Genomic DNA, 18,637 nt, shown 5'->3' on the forward strand with positions numbered 1-18,637 from the left:
ATGGGTATAATAATAAAAATCCTTTACGTACTTTTTTCAAAACCAGCAAAGAATTTAAATAAAGATAATTTCTGTATCTTCTTTATAGCAGAATCTTCTGTCCATGACATAGATCATGTGTCCTCCAGCCTAGATTCTTTGATGTTCATTTGTTACTTAGAGTTTTATAACCAAGTTATTTCTTCCTTAGCATCTTAGTACCATTTTGAACACAGCAGATTTGTATAATTGCTATCTCTTATGAACATTTGCCTCCTTCATTTTGTCTCATACTTGTTTCTACTGAAATTGGTGTATGCATACCTTTAGGGCAATGTACTCAGGTACTTGAAACACCATAAATATGAGCCATCTTTCACTTGAATAGTATCTAAAACGTTATAATGTAAAAAGAGCTCATTAGGAAGCAAAATTTATATAAATTTGAGATAAAACATACGATTTCAAACATATTTTGTGCTTTTTTCAGGCTCCTTAAAGCTGTGTCCCTAAATTCTTAGTGATATTGGGATGCAGAACTTACTAACAAAGCACTGCATATAATGTATCTTTTTAACAGCCTTGTAACATTGGCTGCTGCTGCTTTAGAATTAATTCCTGATGACTTTTTTATAAAATCAAGTTTTACTCACCTTACCCAACATTTTTTGCTTTGATGGTTACTTTGATGTTTATTTCCATGTAAGTAGTATAGTAATGATTGGCATTGTAACATAGTCCCTTATTTTCATCTCTATAACACATCTTTTGAGAGTATTTCTGTGACATCAGTTTGTTACACTATTAATCTGGTGTGGCTGTAAGATTGTAATTTACAGTCCATTTGAGGAAGGTGGCGATTCTTCATTGTTTTCATATAGTGATAAACATGATGAGCAATACTTGAGATATTAAGAAATACATGTGTACATATTTGTAGAGAATTACTCTTTAATAACTACTATATCATAAAGAGTTTTTAGATTATCAGTTGACTATGGTATTTGAGCACTGTATATTTTTGTTATTCATATAACTGCTTCATTTGTATAGACTTTAGAAGGGCCTGCAGAATTTTCACTTTAATTTACATTTTAAAGGAGATTCAGCGATTGCAGGAGGACACTGATAAAGCTAACAAACATTCATCTGTGCTTGAAAGAGACAATCAAAGGATGGAAGTACAAATAAAAGATCTTTCACAACAGGTTAGAATTTTTTGTTTCTTTTCCTATTTTGTTCTAAACAGACAGCCCAATAATGTTTAAGTCTGTTTGCAGGTATATAAGATAGGACTACTGCATATGAAATTCTCATCAGTTAGGAATATGACTCTCGCAGAATTGTAGCCTAGTCATTGTTTTTTGTTTTTTTCCTAGCCCTTCTTTTTTTTTTTTTTTTAAGTGTTTGATAAATTTTCAAATTGTAGGTACTGGTTGTAACAAATGAAATAATTCAAGGATAAATAAAAGTCTTCTGTCCCCTTCCCCAGTGCCAGAGTATAACCACTGTTAACAAACTGGTGTATATCCTCTCATGTCTTTTTTCATATGTATATAAACACATATGAGCATTCACGAATATATGTAAGCATCCTTTGTTTTTACTGAAGTAAAACCATGCATATAGGTTCCTATGCCACTTTTTTTTTTCTTCAGCTGAACAAGTCAGGAAATGTAGAACTATTTTGTTCATATATTTTATCCCCATTTTTGTGTGTGGATTTACCCATATATAACATATACATAAAAACTTTATATGAGTGGAGTAAAAATCTATTTTTCATGTCTTCTTCCCATACACTACATACCTAAGCATGCAAGTGCAAGCATATGCACATTTACAGGTATATATTTCTTTGTGTTTTATTTGGTCAATGTTTTACATAAATGGAGCCATACTTGTAGAATCATGAATTGGTAGTTTTTTAAAAAATACTAGCCTTTGTTACACACTTTTACAGGAATGAAAAATAATTTTTCCCATTAAAATTTTTTAGATGTTAATATCTAAAACAATAATCTTAATATTTTAAAAATAATTTAATACTGATGGTGTTCATAAAGTAATATTTTCACTTGAAAATATTAATATTAAGCATTTCCAGAATCAAAGTTAATACTATTTGGTAACATATTAAAACTTTGTTTTTAGATTAGAGTGCTTTTGATGGAACTTGAAGAAGCAAGGGGTAATCATGTAATTCGTGATGAAGAAGTAAGCTCTGCTGATATAAGTAGTTCATCTGAAGTAATATCACAGCATCTAGTATCTTATAGAAATATTGAAGAACTTCAACAGCAAAATCAGCGTCTCTTAGTGGCCCTTAGGGAACTTGGGGAAACCAGAGAAAGAGAAGAACAAGAAACAACTTCATCTAAGTAAGCAATTGACTACCTTGGTTTGTTTACCAAATATTTATTGAAATTTTCATGTGTCCCTAATCATGCTGTATGCTGGAATTATAGTGACTTAGAAAAAAAATTTTGAGCGACAATACAAAAATTTTTTACTCTCTGAGACCTCAATTTGTGGATGAGATTGATAGTAAAAATGAAATAGATAAGTAGATAATTTTAGTTCAGTGTGATTTGTGCTCTAATGGATAGAAGCCTATCATTGGGAGACTAGAGGTAGAGGACCTAGCCTGGGTTTAAGGGAACAGACCAGGCCTCGTGGAGAAGATAATGTAGGAATTATTCAAGCAGAGTAACAAATTCTTTCCAAAGAAGTGTTTGGTGCTAGAGAAAGAGCAATGGCTATAAAAGTAAGACTGGGGTTTTGACTGAATGGAATTGGTTTGATTTTTGCAAATAGACTTTTCAGATGACTTTGGTGAGTATCTGAGTCCTGTATGGTGAAGGTTTTAAAAGTGGTTCTTAAAATACCAGCAGAAGAAAGAAAGGATAAGAGAGGCAAAAGTATTATGCTTAGTATGATAGATGGTAAAATGCTTATTAGTTTATAGTTTGAAATTATAACTGCCTCTCAATCTCAATCATGTGAAATAGACTGATATCTTTTTCTACAGAATTGCTGAGCTTCAGCTAAAACTTGAGAATGCCCTCACTGAATTAGAACAACTCCGTGAGTCACGACAACATCAAATGCAGCTTGTTGATTCCATAGTTCGTCAGCGTGACATGTACCGTATTTTGTTGTCGCAAACAACAGGAGTTGCCATTCCTTTACAAGGTAGGTTTTTATATATTATCCTAAAAAATTTTAAATAGTTTTGGGAAATGTTTTTTAAGTGTGTATTATAAAGTAGATTTTGCAACATCATAAGCAGTGTCCACTATACTGAATGGTAACTTCAAATTTAACTACCGTATATGATTGATCGTAACATCACCAATTCTAAAACATGTAGTTATTTTAGGTATGACTAAGAAAGAAGAAATGCTGACCATTGTTGAAAAATGTGTATCTCAGAGTCTGTGAATTACCGTATGTATGTATTTTTAAGTATAACTGACATACAGTATGCTGTAAGTTTCAGGTGTACCTCATAGCAATTTGACATTTCCATACAACATGAAATGACGCCCATGATAAATCTGGTTACCCTCTGTCACCATACAGAGTTATCACAATATCACTGATCGTACTCCATGCTGTACATTGCATGTCTATGACCTTTTAGTTTTGTTTTGAACATTTCATCTACAAATACTGTCTCTAACCAAAAACCAAAAATAATTTTAATAGGTTATTTAGTAGATTCTTCCTCTCATAATCTCTATAGTCTTACCATTTCATTTAAATAAGTCTAACTCACTTATTTTGGTAGTGTTATTTGTGATACGAAATGTTACATCGTTCTTTTTACATTTCTGAAGCTTCAAGCTTAGATGATATTTCTCTTGCATCAACTCCAAAACGTTCAAGTACATCCCAGACTGCTTCCACTCCTGCTCCAGTACCTGTAATTGAGTCAGCAGAGGCCATAGAAGCCAAGGCTGCCCTTAAACAGGTAAGACCACATGATTACACCTTTATCTTGGGTTAGGGTCTTTGAGAACACTGGTTGTCATCTTTTAATAATTTCTCCAAAATTCAGTTGCAGGAAATTTTTGAGAATTACAAAAAAGAAAAGGCAGATAATGAAAAAATACAAAATGAGCAACTTGAGAAACTTCAGGATCAAATTACAGATTTACGATCACAAAACACCAAAATTTCTACACAACTGGACTTCGCTTCTAAACGGTAAATTTTGTGTTGTTCAAAAACTAATAGTCTAAATAGTTAGTCTAACCTTCAGTATTCAAATGAATCAAATTGAAGGATTAATTTGCAAGAGTGTTACTTATTTATTGACCATACTCTAGGATGAGAAGCTATGGGGGTTCATTTTTTTAATATTGGTTTATGATTCTCTTGGACATTTTTAAGGAGTCCAGATATTTAGTAAGTTGAAGTTGATGTGAGGAATGTTCCTAGTTTTCCTTCCTGAGATTGAAGGATGTACAGTTTCTGTAGGACTTAATTATTTATAAATGCATTAGAGAATGAGACGTATGTGAACAAATTTCATTCAGCCTTCCCTGGAAGAGAAGCAAGTACTAGATAGTTAATTTTGGGAAAATTCACTTTCTTGGCCATTTATAAAGGAATAACAGTTAAATCTCATTTTATAGTCATTAGTAGATCCATTGAATACTTTTTAGTTTAGCAAGTTAGAACAAAATTTATTTTTATATATAGTACATGATAAAAAGCTATGTTTTTATAAAGATACGGCAGGCAGTTTTCCTCCATACAGTCCAACAATTTGATACCCCAAGAAAAGCACTTTTTTTCTTATGCTGATAGCTGTAGCCAATCATTTTGTAAGCTTTCAAGCACATAAGAAGGTAGGAGGAATTATAGAGGCTAAAAGGATCTGCAGAACTCTCTATGCATAAATATATTAAATTGCATACTATATCATGGTGGATGTTTGGTATGTCAATATTATATTAGCATTATCTTGAATGTGTTTAAAGTTCTTACAAATGAATTAGCTAAAAAAGTTAATTCAGCAAGAAAGTAGAATTTAAAGCTTTTTTAGAATTTAAATTTATTAAATTTGGAGTTGAAGGTTTTACATTATTATACAAACTACTTTTTCAAATTTTTTTTATTTTTATTTTTTTTAGGATTTTATTTATTTATTAGAGAAAGTGAGAGACAGAGCACGAGCAGAGGGGGAGGGACAGAGGGAGAGGGAGAACTGAGCAGGGAGCCCAGGACCCTGGGATCATGACCTGAGCTGAAGGCAAACGCTTAACCAGCTGAGCCACCCAGGCGCTCCTCATGTTGTTATTCATTTGAAATTAAGCTGTTGTGAAGTTCTTTAAGGAACTAAGCTAGGATATAGCATTTCAGTTGCTTATAGAATTATTTTTCTCTCGTGTTAAGTTACGAAATGCTGCAAGATAATGTTGAAGGATATCGTCGAGAAATCACATCCCTACATGAGAGAAATCAGAAACTCACTGCAACAACTCAAAAGCAGGAACAGATCATCAATACAATGACGCAGGATTTGAGAGGAGCAAATGAAAAGCTAGCTGTTGCGGAAGTGAGACCAATTTCCCTCATCTGACTTGCATTATAAATTGCATTTGACATTTGTTTTTTAGTTATTACTTTGATTTTACTGGTTGATATAATACGGATGTTTGCAAGGTTTGTGGATTTCAAGTCCTTATTATGTAGTTTCCAAATATCCAGTTGTGCATCCAGTGATTGTTTCTGTCAAAAGTAAACTGGGGAAAGTGTGGTTTTTTTTGGATTATGATTTCCTTGCAAATCTTCCATTTCATACTAAATTTTTAAGTCACTGTTTATCCAGTTACAACAAAGACAAATGAGTATTTCATTCATTCTTGCTCATTTCTGATAAGAGACAATATAAAATTTTATTAGCATTTAATTATATTTCTGAATTTCAACATGAATACAGACGCCTGTTAGGAATTGACAATACTTTCAGTTAATACTGGATTCTTGATGATGAATTTTTTTATAATGTTTTACTTTTTTATAAAGCTATCTCACAACTTTCTGATCATTACTTGTGAGCAAGGTACAGTTGTCCCCCATTTTACCTGTCGAGAAACACTCAAACGTTAAGTGATTTCCTGTTTAGGATAGTCGTAAAAGATGGGTTGGTTGGGACTTAAAACTGGGGATTCTGTTGGCTACATTCTTTCATTGTTATGTACTCCCACTCATTTGTGGGGAATGGAGGCATCACTTTTTCAAACTGGTGGAGTAAGTTTTATGATTGCTTGTTTATGAGTTATTATGTAAATGTAATTATGTAAATTATGTAAATACTTTGAGAATATTGATTTTCAGAGCAGCCTCCCATATCCGAGACTCGGATTGTACTCTTTATGAGGGAAAAAAAGTCGAAATAAATCAGCACTCTCAAACAGATACTTAGAAACCAAGCTTGGATTCTAAAACTTGCAAAATTTAGTAGTATATAGGTATGCCTATAGCAAAATTTTGCAGTTTGTTTTACTCTGACATTTTAGATTTTTTTTTTTTGCTTGTTTTAAAATCTGATTTGTTAAGAGCAGAGAAATCATAAATATTTGCGGTAATTGCAAGATTTTTTTTCTTTGATCTATTGGTATTCCCAATAACTTTTTGCTTCATAGTTCAACACATGAAACTTAAGAGTTATAAATCCTTTTATAATGAAGAGATATCTTCATCTGTAATTAGCATTAAGAAATACATAGTAATGAAGAGTCATTTTAATTTTATAATTCTTTTACTGCATTTGACACATTATTTTCCAGCATTTTTTTCTTTTACTTGTGTTTGCCTCAAGGTAAGAGCAGAAAACTTGAAAAAGGAAAAGGAAATGCTTAAATTGTCAGAAGTCCGTCTTTCTCAGCAAAGGGAGTCTTTATTAGCTGAACAAAGAGGGCAAAACTTGCTGCTCACTAATCTGCAAACAATTCAGGTAACCAAATAAAAACACCTGTAGAAAAAAATTTTCGAAGTTAAATTTAAGTAGTTTTAATGTTGTATCCTCTTGGGTTCAAAATTAGAAAATTTTTCTGTCACTTTTGTCACACATTATGATCATAATTGAGTTTTAAAGTTTATTAGGACATGTCAGTATTCTTTTTTTTTTTTTTTTTTTTTTAAGATTTTATTTAATTGAGAGAGAGAGAGAAAGCACAAACAGGGAGAGGAGCAGAGGGAGAAGCAAGTTTCCCACCGGGGAAGGAGCCCAACACAGGGCTTGATCCCAGGACTCTGGGATCATGACCTGAGCTGAAGGCAGATGCTTAACTGACTGAGCCACCCAGGTGCCCCAGGACATGTCAGTATTCTAAAAAAAAACCTTGAAACAGAAATGATTGAAACTGTGCACTCGGCAGTTTTCATCCTTAGATCTGTATTAAGAGAGTCCTGTGCAATTTAATTGTTTATAAGATTAAATCTTTGGTTTTTATTTTTTCTTTTAAAACTTTAGGAAATCTGAATGACTTATGTTTCTTTTTTCTTTATTAAATAGATATGTACTTTTAAAGATTTTATTTATTTGAGAGAGGGCCAGAGTAAGAGAACACGAGAGCAGGGTGAGGGGCAAAGGGAGAAACAGACTCCCCACTGAGCAGGGAGCCCAGTGCGGGGCTCAATCCCAGGACCCCCGGGACCATGACCTGAGCCAAAAAGCAGATGCTTAACCGACTGAGCCACCCAGGACCCCTAAATAGATATTTTAATATGAAAAATATCAAAAAGACTCTTGGTAAATATTCTAGATTTTAACTTCTTCATGTAGAAGTGAGTTGTAATCCTGTAATCCTCTGTAGCCTTTAATTTTCTTTGTATTGCTTTTTTAACTTTTTTCTTAAGCATAACCAAAAATCTTTTTTTGTCTTAGGGAATATTAGAGCGATCTGAAACAGAAACCAAACAAAGACTTAGTAGCCAGATAGAAAAACTGGAACATGAGATATCTCATCTAAAGAAGAAGCTGGAAAATGAGGTGGAACAAAGGCATACACTCACTAGAAATCTAGATGTGAGTCTATTTAGTATTCTGAATTTCTGTAAATTGTTTATTTCCAGAAATGAGGCCAGTGTGTAGGTACACTGCCATCTCCTGTTGAAGCATGGTTTTGAAGAGACTTCTTTCAAGCTGTTTTCTTAGTTTTTCTTGCCTTTTTGTGTGCCTAGTAATTTTTTGCTAGGTGCCATACATTGTGAGTTTTATCCTATTAGGTGCTAGATATTTTTATATTCCTGTAAATCCTTGGGTTTGTTCTGGGATGCAGTAATTGAAAATAGTTTGATTCTCTTGAGTGTTGCTTTTTATGATTTATTAGGCAGGCCCAGGGCAGCGCTCAGTCTATAACTAATTATTCCCCACTATTAAGGTGAGACCTTCCTGAATACTAGTCCCAGTGTCCAGTGAGTTATGAATGTTTTCAGTCTGGCTGCAGGTGACAGGCATTATTCCTGACTCTCTGTAAGCACCAGACACTCTTCACTCCAGTCTCTTTGGATGATTCTTAACCCTGTCTAGGTTAATTTCACATGTATGCTCTGATGACTATTTTGCTGACTCTTCAGGAGGCATCCTCTGCAAATGTCCAGGGTACTCTATCAGTGCAGCTCTCTGTGCCAGTCTGTCTTAGGAATTTGAGCTAATTTATTCTTCCTGTATTCAGTTACATGTTCTCAATTCAAGGAGTCTGCTGCCTTATTTCCCTGTGTCAAAGCCCAGACCTTCATAAGTCGGGAAGCTAGGGAAATTATAGGGCTTGCTGCTTTTGTTTCCTGTCTCAGGTATCACAATAATTTTTTTCAGTTATTTCAGTTCTGGTGTCTGTTACTTTATCTGGGCCAGAGTTTAAAGGATTATAAAAAGATAATGTGAACTTCTAGTTACTTAAGAACCTAAAGATAGTGTTTGCAGGATTAATGTATTTTTCTTTTTAGGTTCAACTTTTAGATACAAAGAGACAGCTGGATACTGAGACAAATCTTCATCTTAACACAAAAGAACTATTAAAAAATGCTCAAAAGGAAATTGCTACATTGAAACAGCACCTCAGTAATATGGAAGTCCAGCTTGCCTCTCAGTCCTCACAGAGAACTGGTAAAGGTAAATCAATAATTAAGTAGACTAATAGTAAAGTACTTTTTTCCTTTTTTTTTTTTTTTAAGATTTTATTTATTTGAGAAGAGAGCAAGCTAGAGAGAGAGAGCGAGCACGTGTGCAAACACGAGTAGGGGGTGGGGGGGGGGCAGAGGGAGAAGTGGACTCCCTGTTGATCAGGGAGCAGGACCCTGGGATCATGATCTGAGCTGAAGGCAGATGCTTAACCAACTGAGCCACCCAAGTGCCCCAGTAAAGTATTTTTTAGGCTGATAACATATCTTGTAAATAAATAGCCTATTTTTTGTGGGTAATAGCAAAAGAGAAAAAAACCCTTTTATTCTTCATATAGTAAAGCTTAGTTTTAGGCTTAAATTAATACATTTGCAGACTCAGAAGATTCAGAATAGTTCCGTATGGTACCTGTATGCTCTAGTCTTCTAGTTGTTGAAACCATTTATTGATATTTTTTAAATGTTTCCTTTGAGGAGGGTTGATACTTGAATTTTTAACTCTCCCCTGTTACAACTGTAATAAGGCTAACTTACAGAAATAATTGATTTGTTTGGTCTCTTTTACAGTAGTATTCATAATCATTGTTCATTGATAGCCTTAGGTAAAAGATTTGTTTCATTAGATTTTGCTTTTCTTTATGAATGCAACATTTCAGATGCAAAGCCTTTGGTCCAAATAATCTTAAAAAAAATGATATAGTATGTATGTGTGTGTGTATATATATATATATAAGATATAAAAATGTAGTGGATATATAGTTTTTTAATAGTCAGTAGTGCTTTCTTATAGATACATGATAAGAAAACAGCTTTTTCAATCTGCAGTTTCTTCCTTTCCCATGGATTGTAGAATGAAAATTGGACTGAATGATTTAAGATTTAGTGTTTTAGAGTAAGTAGTGTTTAAATAATAAATTAAGAACCTGGTAGTATCTTCAAGTAGCTCCCTCAGGTTAGTGCAAATATTTAATATTTTTCTCTTTTAAATTTGTAATATTTGTAATAGCAGATTTTAAATATTTGATATTTTGAAGAAGAAATAACAATATCCTGGTAAAATACCTGTGTTTATTATGGTATTTAGCATAGTTTGAAATACACCTTTTAGATAAGCACTTCTACATTTGAGCCTTAATGCTAATTTCACAAACTCTTAGATAACAGTCATCTCTAATGTCATTTAAAATGTTAATTTTAAAAAAGCTCTTTAACCTTCTAGGTCAGCCCACCAACAAAGAAGATGTGGATGATCTTCTAAGTCAGCTAAGGCAGGCAGAGGAGCAGGTGAATGATTTAAAGGAGAGACTCAAAACAAGTACTAGTAATGTGGAACAATATCGAGCAATGGTTACTAGTTTAGAAGAATCTCTTAACAAGGAAAAACAGGTATATACAATTTTAAATTCAGTTTGAATGCACTTAACTTTTTTTTTTAATTAGGAGCTTACTGTATGTAAGCACTGTAGTAAATGTGAGTTCAAGTGACATCATTGTGTTTACCTCTTACACCTTAAAAGTACTTAAGTCTAATAAGCCAGATAAAACAAAACCCACAGAATTCATAAAATGAAGGAGAGTATAATTGCTGTAAGAAAGGTACAGATCAAGTGTTAGTGTAAATGGGAAGGAGGTGAGGTTATTTGTCTCCTGCATGACTTCACAAGAGAGATGGTATTTGTTCATGCCTTGAAAGAAAGTATCATTTGGATAGTCAAAGGTAGAAGGTTATTCCATATAGTAGGAACCCTCAGCCAAGTAAAAAGACTTCAGATGAGAACAGTTTGGCTAGTATATTGACTTTGTGAAGTGAAATAATCAGAAATAGAATTATAAATGTGCCAAGAACCAAATGTGAAAAGCTTTGAATGTTGAATTAAATTATATTCTGTGAGATTATTAAGAGCTCTTGATTTTTTTCCAACATGTTATAATCAGAATTTGTTTTAATTAGATTAATGTGTAGTAGATTGGAGGATAAAGGTTAGAGTTTGTTTTAGTGGCTATAGCAGTAGTCTAGGGCCACAGTTTTAAAAGATCCTTTGTTTGTTGGCATCGTGGAAATCAAGATACGTAGGGAAAAAACCCTTTCGCTGTAGAATTGACAGATTTGGCGGCAAGTGGATATAAGGATTGAGAGAGAAATGGGGAACTAGAAATTTCACTTCAAAAGAAAAATGGTCAGTAGCCCAGTTAAGAGGTAGCTTAAGATTTTAAATGTGGTTTTTAAACTCTCTGATCAACATTGATGGATTTTTTTTTAATTCAAGGCAAATGTTAATTTTTAGTACTTTTCAAATTTAGTTTAGACCTAGAGAAACTAATTGTACAATTTTAAATGTGTATAATTTTTGTATCCTATTATTTGGATGATGGTAAAGGTGACAGAAGAAGTACGTAAGAATATTGAAGTTCGTTTAAAAGAGTCAGCGGAATTTCAGACACAGTTGGAAAAGAAGTTGATGGAAGTTGAGAAGGAAAAACAGGAACTTCAGGATGACAAGAGAAAGGCCATAGAGAGCATGGAACAACAGGTAATTAGTTTATCAACTATATCAGTCTTTTGTGTGTGTCAGGATTTGAATAGCTCATTAGTATCCTCTCAACAGATACTGAGTGAACACATATTTAACAGTAGTTTCATGTGTGTTACTCTGCTCCTTAGGTCTGTACGTATTTTCTTCTGAGAATTTTAGACTACTTTATGGTAGTAGGTATCAGGGGTGCTTTTTAGAAGCCTCTGCCTGAGCATTGACGGTATTTTAGTGGATCTAGACCTGCAACGTTTGTGCAGATAACATTTAAGTTATCTTTCAAATTTAGTAAGAAGTCCCTTCAGGCTAGTTGGATTTTTAAAATCTGTCTTTACTGTAAAATAAGTTTGCAGTTAACTTCAGTTTTAATGTTGTTCTTCTGATGTAGTTATCTGAGTTAAAGAAAACACTCAACAGCGTTCAGAACGAAGTACAAGAAGCTCTTCAGAGAGCAAGCACAGCTTTGAGTAATGAACAGCAAGCCAGACGTGACTGTCAGGAACAGGTAAGTGTTGATCTCGTAGCCAGTTACTGAGATACAAGGTTTGATCCTAGGGAACAGTTCTTGGAGTATATTGATACATCGTGGGGATGGGTGAACCTTATAGAAATGCAGAGTTATTTACACTACTGTGAAACTTGGACTAAGATCAGCTGAAAAGTATATGTGAAGACTAAAGGTAAAGAGTGCGAGAATCATCTTCACAAATCAATCTTCACAAATGGGGAAAAAATATAAATATATGAGTTAGAATAAAACTGAAGTAGAATGCGAAAGGTAAGGAGATTACTAATGTTCTCATTTTTAAGTTGGGTGGTATATGAATAACCATTCTTTTCATGACAATTCTTTATTGCTTACGTGTACATAGAATGTGTATATACGAAGATTACTTTAAAAATTGAACATAGGGGAAAGTATTTCAAAGGTAATTAGACAAAAATGAATTATCCTTGGCTTATTGCCAAAAATAAGAATATTGGAAATTAAAATGAGAGAATGTATCCATATAATTTTTTTTTTTTAAGATTTTATTTACTTATTTGACAGAGAGAGAGACAGCCAGTGAGAGAGGGAACACAAGCAGGGGGAGTGGGAGAGGAAGAAGCAGGCTCCTAGCAGAGAAGCCTGATGTGGGGCTCGATCCCAGAACGCTGGGATCATGCCCTGAGCCGAAGGCAGACGCTTTATGACTGTGCCACCCAGGCGCCCCCCATATTATTATTTTTTTATAATAATTTTTATTATGTTATGTTAGTCACCATACAGTATATCCTTAGTTTTTGATGTAGTGTGAGATCATATGGTACTTGTCTTTTTCAGTCTGAGTTATTTCACTTAGCATAATACGTCTTCTTTACCTATTCATCTACTGATGGACACTTCGATTGCTTCCATATCTTAGGTATGGTAAATAATGCTGCAATGACAAAGTGGTGCATATATTGTTTTAAATTAATGTTTCATTTTCTTTGGATAAATACTCAAAAGTAGAATTTCTGGATCATATAGTATTTCTATTTTTAATTTTCTGAGGAACTTCCATACTGTTTTCCATAGTGGCTGCATCCATTTGCATTCCTATCGACTGCACAAGGGTTTCCTTTTCTCCACATCCTCAATACTTATTATTTCTTGTCTTTTTGATAATAGCCATTCTGACAGGTATAAGGTAATATCTCATTGTGGTTTTGATCTGCGTTTTCCTGATGATTAATGATGTTGAGCGTCCTTTGGCAATCCATATGTCTTCTTTGGAAAAATGTCTGTTCAGGTCCTTTGCCCATTTTTAATCAGATTATTTGTTTTTTTTCTGGTATTGAGTTGTATGAGTTCTTTATATATTTTGGATATAAGCCCCTTATCAGATATAACATTTGCAAATATCTTCTCCCCTTCACTAGGTTGACTTTTCACTTTGTTAATGGTTTCCTTTGCTGTGCAAAAGCTTTTTATTTTTTAGTTCAGTATAGTTCCATTTGTTTATTTTTGCTATTGTTTCCTTGGCCTGAGGAGACAGGTCCAAAAAAATATTGCTAAGACCAATAACAGTTTTTGGTCTATGTTTTCTTTTAGGAGTTCTATAGTTTCAGGTTTTATATTGGATAAAGTCTTTGATCCATTTGGAGTTTATCTTTGTGTATGGTGTGAGAGAGTGGTCCGGTTTCATTCTTTTGCATATAGCTGTCCAATTTTCCCAGCACCATTTATTGAAGAGACTGTCTTGTTTCTGCTGGATGTTTTTTCCTCCTTGTCAAAGATTAGTTGCCCAAAGAGCTGAGGGTCCATTTCTGGGTTCTCTATTCTGTTCTATTGGTCTATGTGTCTGTTTTTGTGCCAGTACCATGCTGTCTTTGTGATCACAGCTTTGTAGTATAGCTTGAAATCAGGCAACGTGATGCCCCCAGCTTTGTTTTTCCTTTTCAACAATTCCTTGGCGATTCGGGGCCTTTTCTGGTTCCACACAAATCTAAGGGCTGTTTGTTCCAGTTCTTTGAAAAATGTCATTGGCATTTTGATCGGGATGGCATTGAAAAGTGTAGATTGCTCTGGGTAGCATAGACATTTTAACTATGTTTATTCTTCTGATCCATGAGCATGGAATATGTTTCCATCTTTTTGTGTCTTCTTCAGTGTCTTTCATGAGTGATCTATAGTTTCTAGAATATAGATTCTTTACGTCTCTGGTTAAGTTAATTCCAAGATAACATATGATTGTTGGTGCTATTGTAAATGGAATTGATTCCCTAATTTCTCTTTCTTCAGTCTCTTTGTTCGTGTATAGAAATGCAACTGATTTCTGAGCATTGATTTTGTATCCCGCCACATTACTGAATTGCTCTATAAGTTCTAGTAATTTGGGGGTGGAGTCTTTTGGGTTTTCCATGAATGTATCCATAATATTAAAATAAATTATTCTCATTTCCCTTTTTTCACTTTAAGTTTGCATGCATTTGTGTACATAAATTTTTACATATCTGAGTTATACTTAGCCTTTATTTAATAAAGCCTCCTCCAGATTGCTATGTAGTCTTTTCATAAGTTTCGTTTTGGATAGTTCTTAATATTTCTTCTTTGTTTTTGGGGTGGGGGTTGTTTTTCTCCAATTTTTTTTAATTCCAGTTAGTTAACATACAGTGTAATATTATTTTCAGGTGTAGAATTTAGTGATTTATCACTTACATACAGCACCCAGTGTTCCTCACAAGTGCCCTCCTTCATCCCCATCATTTATTTAACCTATCCCTCCACCTACCACCCCTCCAGTAACCCTCAGTTTGTTCTCTATAGTTAAGAGTCTGTTTCTTGGTTTGCCTCTTTTTTCCCCCATGTTCATTTGTTTTGTTTCTTAAATTCCACATATGAGTGAAGTCATATGGTATTTGTCTTTCTCTGACTTGTTCCACTTAGCATAATACTTTTTAGCTCCATCCACATCATTGCAAATAGCAAGATTTCATTCTTTTTATGGCTGAGTAATGTTCCATTGTATATATATATACCACACCTTCTTGATCCCTTTATCAGTCAACAAACATTTGGTGTCTTTCCATAATTTGGGTATTATTGATAATGTTGCTATAAACGAAGTGTATATGTCCCTTCAAATCAGTATTTTTGTATTCTTTGGATAAATATCTAGTAGTGCAGTTGCTGGATCTTAGGTAGCTTTATTTTTAACTTTTTGAGCAACCTCCATACTGTTTCCCAGAGTGACTGCACCAGTTTCATTCGCACCAACAGTGTAAGGATTCCCCTTTCTCCACATCCTTGCCAATATCTGTTGTTTAGTGTATTGTTAATTTTAGCCATTCTGACAAGCGTGAGGCGATATCTTTATTGTAGTTTTGATTTGTATTTCCCTGATGATGAGTGATGTTGAGAATCTTTTCATGTGTCTGTTAGCCATCTGTATGTCTTGGAAAAATGTCTATTCGATATGTCTTAAGCCCATTTTTAAATGGATTATTTGTTTTTTGGGTGTTGAGTTTGATAAGTTCTTTATATATTTTGGATACTAATCTTTATCGGATATGTCATTTGCAAATATCTTCTCCCATTCTATAGGTTGCCTTTTAGTTTTATTAATTGTTTCTTTTGCTGTGCAGAAGCTTTTTATTTTGATGAAGTCCCAAAAGTTTATTTATGCTTTTGTTTCTGTTGTCTCAGGAGATATATCTAGTAAGAAGTTGCTACAAGCAGTGTCAAAGAGGTTACTGTCTGTGTTCTTGAGGATTTTGATGGTTTCCTGTCTCACATTTAGGTCTTTAATCCATTTGGAGTTTATTTTTGTGTATGATGTAAGAAAGTGGTCCAGTTGCATTCTTCTGCATGTTGCTGTCCACTTTTCCTAGCACCATTTGAAGAGACTTTTTCCATAGGATATTCTTTCCTGCTTTGTCAAAGTTTAATTGATCATACAGTTGTGGGTTCATTCTTGGGTTCTCTATTCTGTTCCATTGATCTATGTGTCTGTTTTTGTGCCAGTATCATACCGTCTTGGTAACTACAACTTTGTAATATAGCTTGAAATCTGGAATTGTGATGCCTCCAGCTTTGCTTTTCTTTTTCAAGATCGCTTTGGCTATTCAGGATCTTTGTGGTTCCATACAAATTTTAGGGTTGGTTGTTCCAGCTCTCTGAAAAATGATGATGGTATTTTGGTAAGGATTGCATTAAATGTGTAGATTGCTTTAGGTAGGATAGACATTTTAAGAATATTCTTCCAGTCCATGAGTATAAATGTCTTCCCATTTCTTTGTGTCATCATTAATTTCTTTCATCAGTGTTGTGTGGTTTTCAGAGTACAAATCTTTTACCTCTTTGGTTAGGTTTATTCCTAGTTGTCTTATGGTTTTTGGTGCAATTGTAATAAATGGGATTCCTTAATTTTTCTGTTGCTTCATTATTGGTGTATAGAAATGCAACAGATTTCTCTACGTTGATTTTGTATCCTGTGATTTGATTTAATTCATGTTATCAATTCTAGCAATTTTTTGATGGAGTCATTTGGATTTTCTGTATACAGTATCATGTTATCTGCAGATAGTGAAATTTTGACTTCTTCCTTGCCTCTTTGGGTACCTTTTATTTCTTTCTGTTGTCTGATTGTTGAGGCTGGGACTTCCAGTACTATGTCAAATAACAGTAGTGAGAGTGGACATCCCTGTCCTCTTCCTAACCATAGAGGAAAAGCAGTTTTTCCCTATTGAGGATGATATTAGCTCTGGGTTTTTCATATATGGCCTTCATTATGTTGAGATACATTCCTTTATCCCTACTTTGTTGAGGGTTTTTATGAATGGATGTTGTACTTTGTCAAATTCTTTTTCCACATCTTTTGAGAGGTTCATATGATTCTTACCCTTTTTATTAATGTATCACACTGATTGATTTGTGAATATTGAACCACCCTTGCAGCCCAGGAATAAATCCCATTTGATCACGGTATGTGATTCTTTTAATGTATTTTGTTGAGAATTTTTACATTCATGTTCATCAGTGGTGTTGGCCTATAATTCTCCTTTTTAGTGGGGTATTTGTCTGGCTTTGGAATCAGGGTAACGCTGGCCTCAGAATGAGTTTGGATGTTTTCCTTCCATTTCTATTTTTTTGGAACAGTTTGGGAAGAATAGGTATTCACTGGTCTTTAAATATTTGGTAGAATTCCCCTGGGAAGCCATCTGGCCCTGGACTTTTGTTGGGAGATTTGTGATTACTGATTCAGTTTCTTTGGTGGTTATGGGTCTGTTCAAGTTTTCTATTTCTTCCTGTTTTCAATTTTGGAAGTTCATATGTTTCTAGGAATTTATGCATTACTTCTAGATTGCCCGGTTTGTTGGCATATAATTTTTCATAATCTCTTGCAGCCGTTTGCATTTCTGTGGTGTTGGTTGTGATCTCTCCTCTCTCATTCCTGATTTTATTTGGGTCCTTTCTCTTTTTTTTTGATAAGTCTGGCTAGAGGTTTATTAATTATATTAATTTTTTAAAGAACTAGCTCTTGGTTTCACTGATCTATTCTACTGGGTTTTTTTGTCTCTATATGATTTATTTCTGCTCTGGCATTTGTTATTTCCCTTCTTCTGCTGTCTTTAGGCTTCATTTGTTTTTCTTTCTCTAGCTCCTTTAGGTGTATGGTTAGGTTGCGTATTTGAGATTTTTCTTGTTTCTTGGGGTAGGCCTATATTGCTATATACTTCCCTCTTAGAACTCTTTTTTGTATCCCAAAGGTTTTGGACCATTGTATTTCATTTTCACTTGTTTCCATGTATTTTTTAATTTCTTTAATTTCCTGGTTGACCCATTCATTCTTTGGTAGTATGCTCTTTAACCTCCATGTATTTGTGGTCTCTTCATATTTTTTCTTGTGGTAGACTTAAGTTTCATAGTGTTGTGGTCAGAAGGTATGCATGGTATGATCTCAATCTGTTTGTACTTGCTAGGCCTGACTCGTGATCTATTCTGTAGAATGTCCCATGTGAACTCAAAAAGAATGTGCATTCTGTTGCTTTAGGATGAAATGTTGTGAATATATCTGTTAAGTGCATCTGGTCCAGTGTTCTTTCGAAGCCATTGTTTCCTTATTGATTTTCTGCTTCAATGATCTGTCCATTGATGTAAGTGGGGTGTTAAAGTTCCCTACTATTGTATTATTATCAATGAGTTCCTTTATGTTTGTTACTAATTGTTTTATATATTTGGTGCTCCTGAGATGGGGGCATAAATATTTACAATTGTTAGATTTTCTTGTTGTAGAGTCCCCTTTATTATGATATAGTGCCCTTCATCTCTTGTTATAGTCTATGGTTTAAAATCTATTTTCTCTGATACAAGTATTGCTACTCAGGCTTTCTTTTGACTTCCATTTGCATGATAATTGTTTCTCCATACCCTCCCTTTAAGAGGCAGGTGTCTTTAGGTTTAAAATGGGTCTCTTGTAAACTATATATTTCATTAAATATATGCAGCATAACTTCTAATTATT

The 18,637-nt window shown here is 34.0% G+C and overlaps 1 protein-coding gene across 3 annotated transcripts in view; it reads left to right on the top strand.

The window, feature by feature from the left end:
* TPR (translocated promoter region, nuclear basket protein) overlaps positions 1 to 18,637 on the top strand; it is a 66,454-nt gene that overhangs the window by 12,867 nt on the left and 34,950 nt on the right. For all 3 annotated transcript variants that reach the window (XM_040636275.1, XM_040636277.1, XM_040636276.1), the window contains exons 14-25: positions 1,080 to 1,187; positions 2,134 to 2,360; positions 3,011 to 3,174; positions 3,822 to 3,955; positions 4,043 to 4,191; positions 5,386 to 5,548; positions 6,815 to 6,949; positions 7,883 to 8,023; positions 8,944 to 9,109; positions 10,337 to 10,503; positions 11,496 to 11,648; positions 12,037 to 12,153. In XM_040636275.1, the coding sequence (XP_040492209.1) occupies positions 1,080 to 1,187; positions 2,134 to 2,360; positions 3,011 to 3,174; positions 3,822 to 3,955; positions 4,043 to 4,191; positions 5,386 to 5,548; positions 6,815 to 6,949; positions 7,883 to 8,023; positions 8,944 to 9,109; positions 10,337 to 10,503; positions 11,496 to 11,648; positions 12,037 to 12,153 (1,824 nt within the window). The remainder of the gene's footprint in view (positions 1 to 1,079; positions 1,188 to 2,133; positions 2,361 to 3,010; positions 3,175 to 3,821; positions 3,956 to 4,042; positions 4,192 to 5,385; positions 5,549 to 6,814; positions 6,950 to 7,882; positions 8,024 to 8,943; positions 9,110 to 10,336; positions 10,504 to 11,495; positions 11,649 to 12,036; positions 12,154 to 18,637) is intronic.

This window comes from Ursus maritimus, unplaced genomic scaffold, assembly GCF_017311325.1.
Source record: "Ursus maritimus isolate PB19 unplaced genomic scaffold, ASM1731132v1 scaffold_2, whole genome shotgun sequence".
In the NCBI taxonomy this organism is placed as follows: domain Eukaryota; kingdom Metazoa; phylum Chordata; class Mammalia; order Carnivora; family Ursidae; genus Ursus; species Ursus maritimus.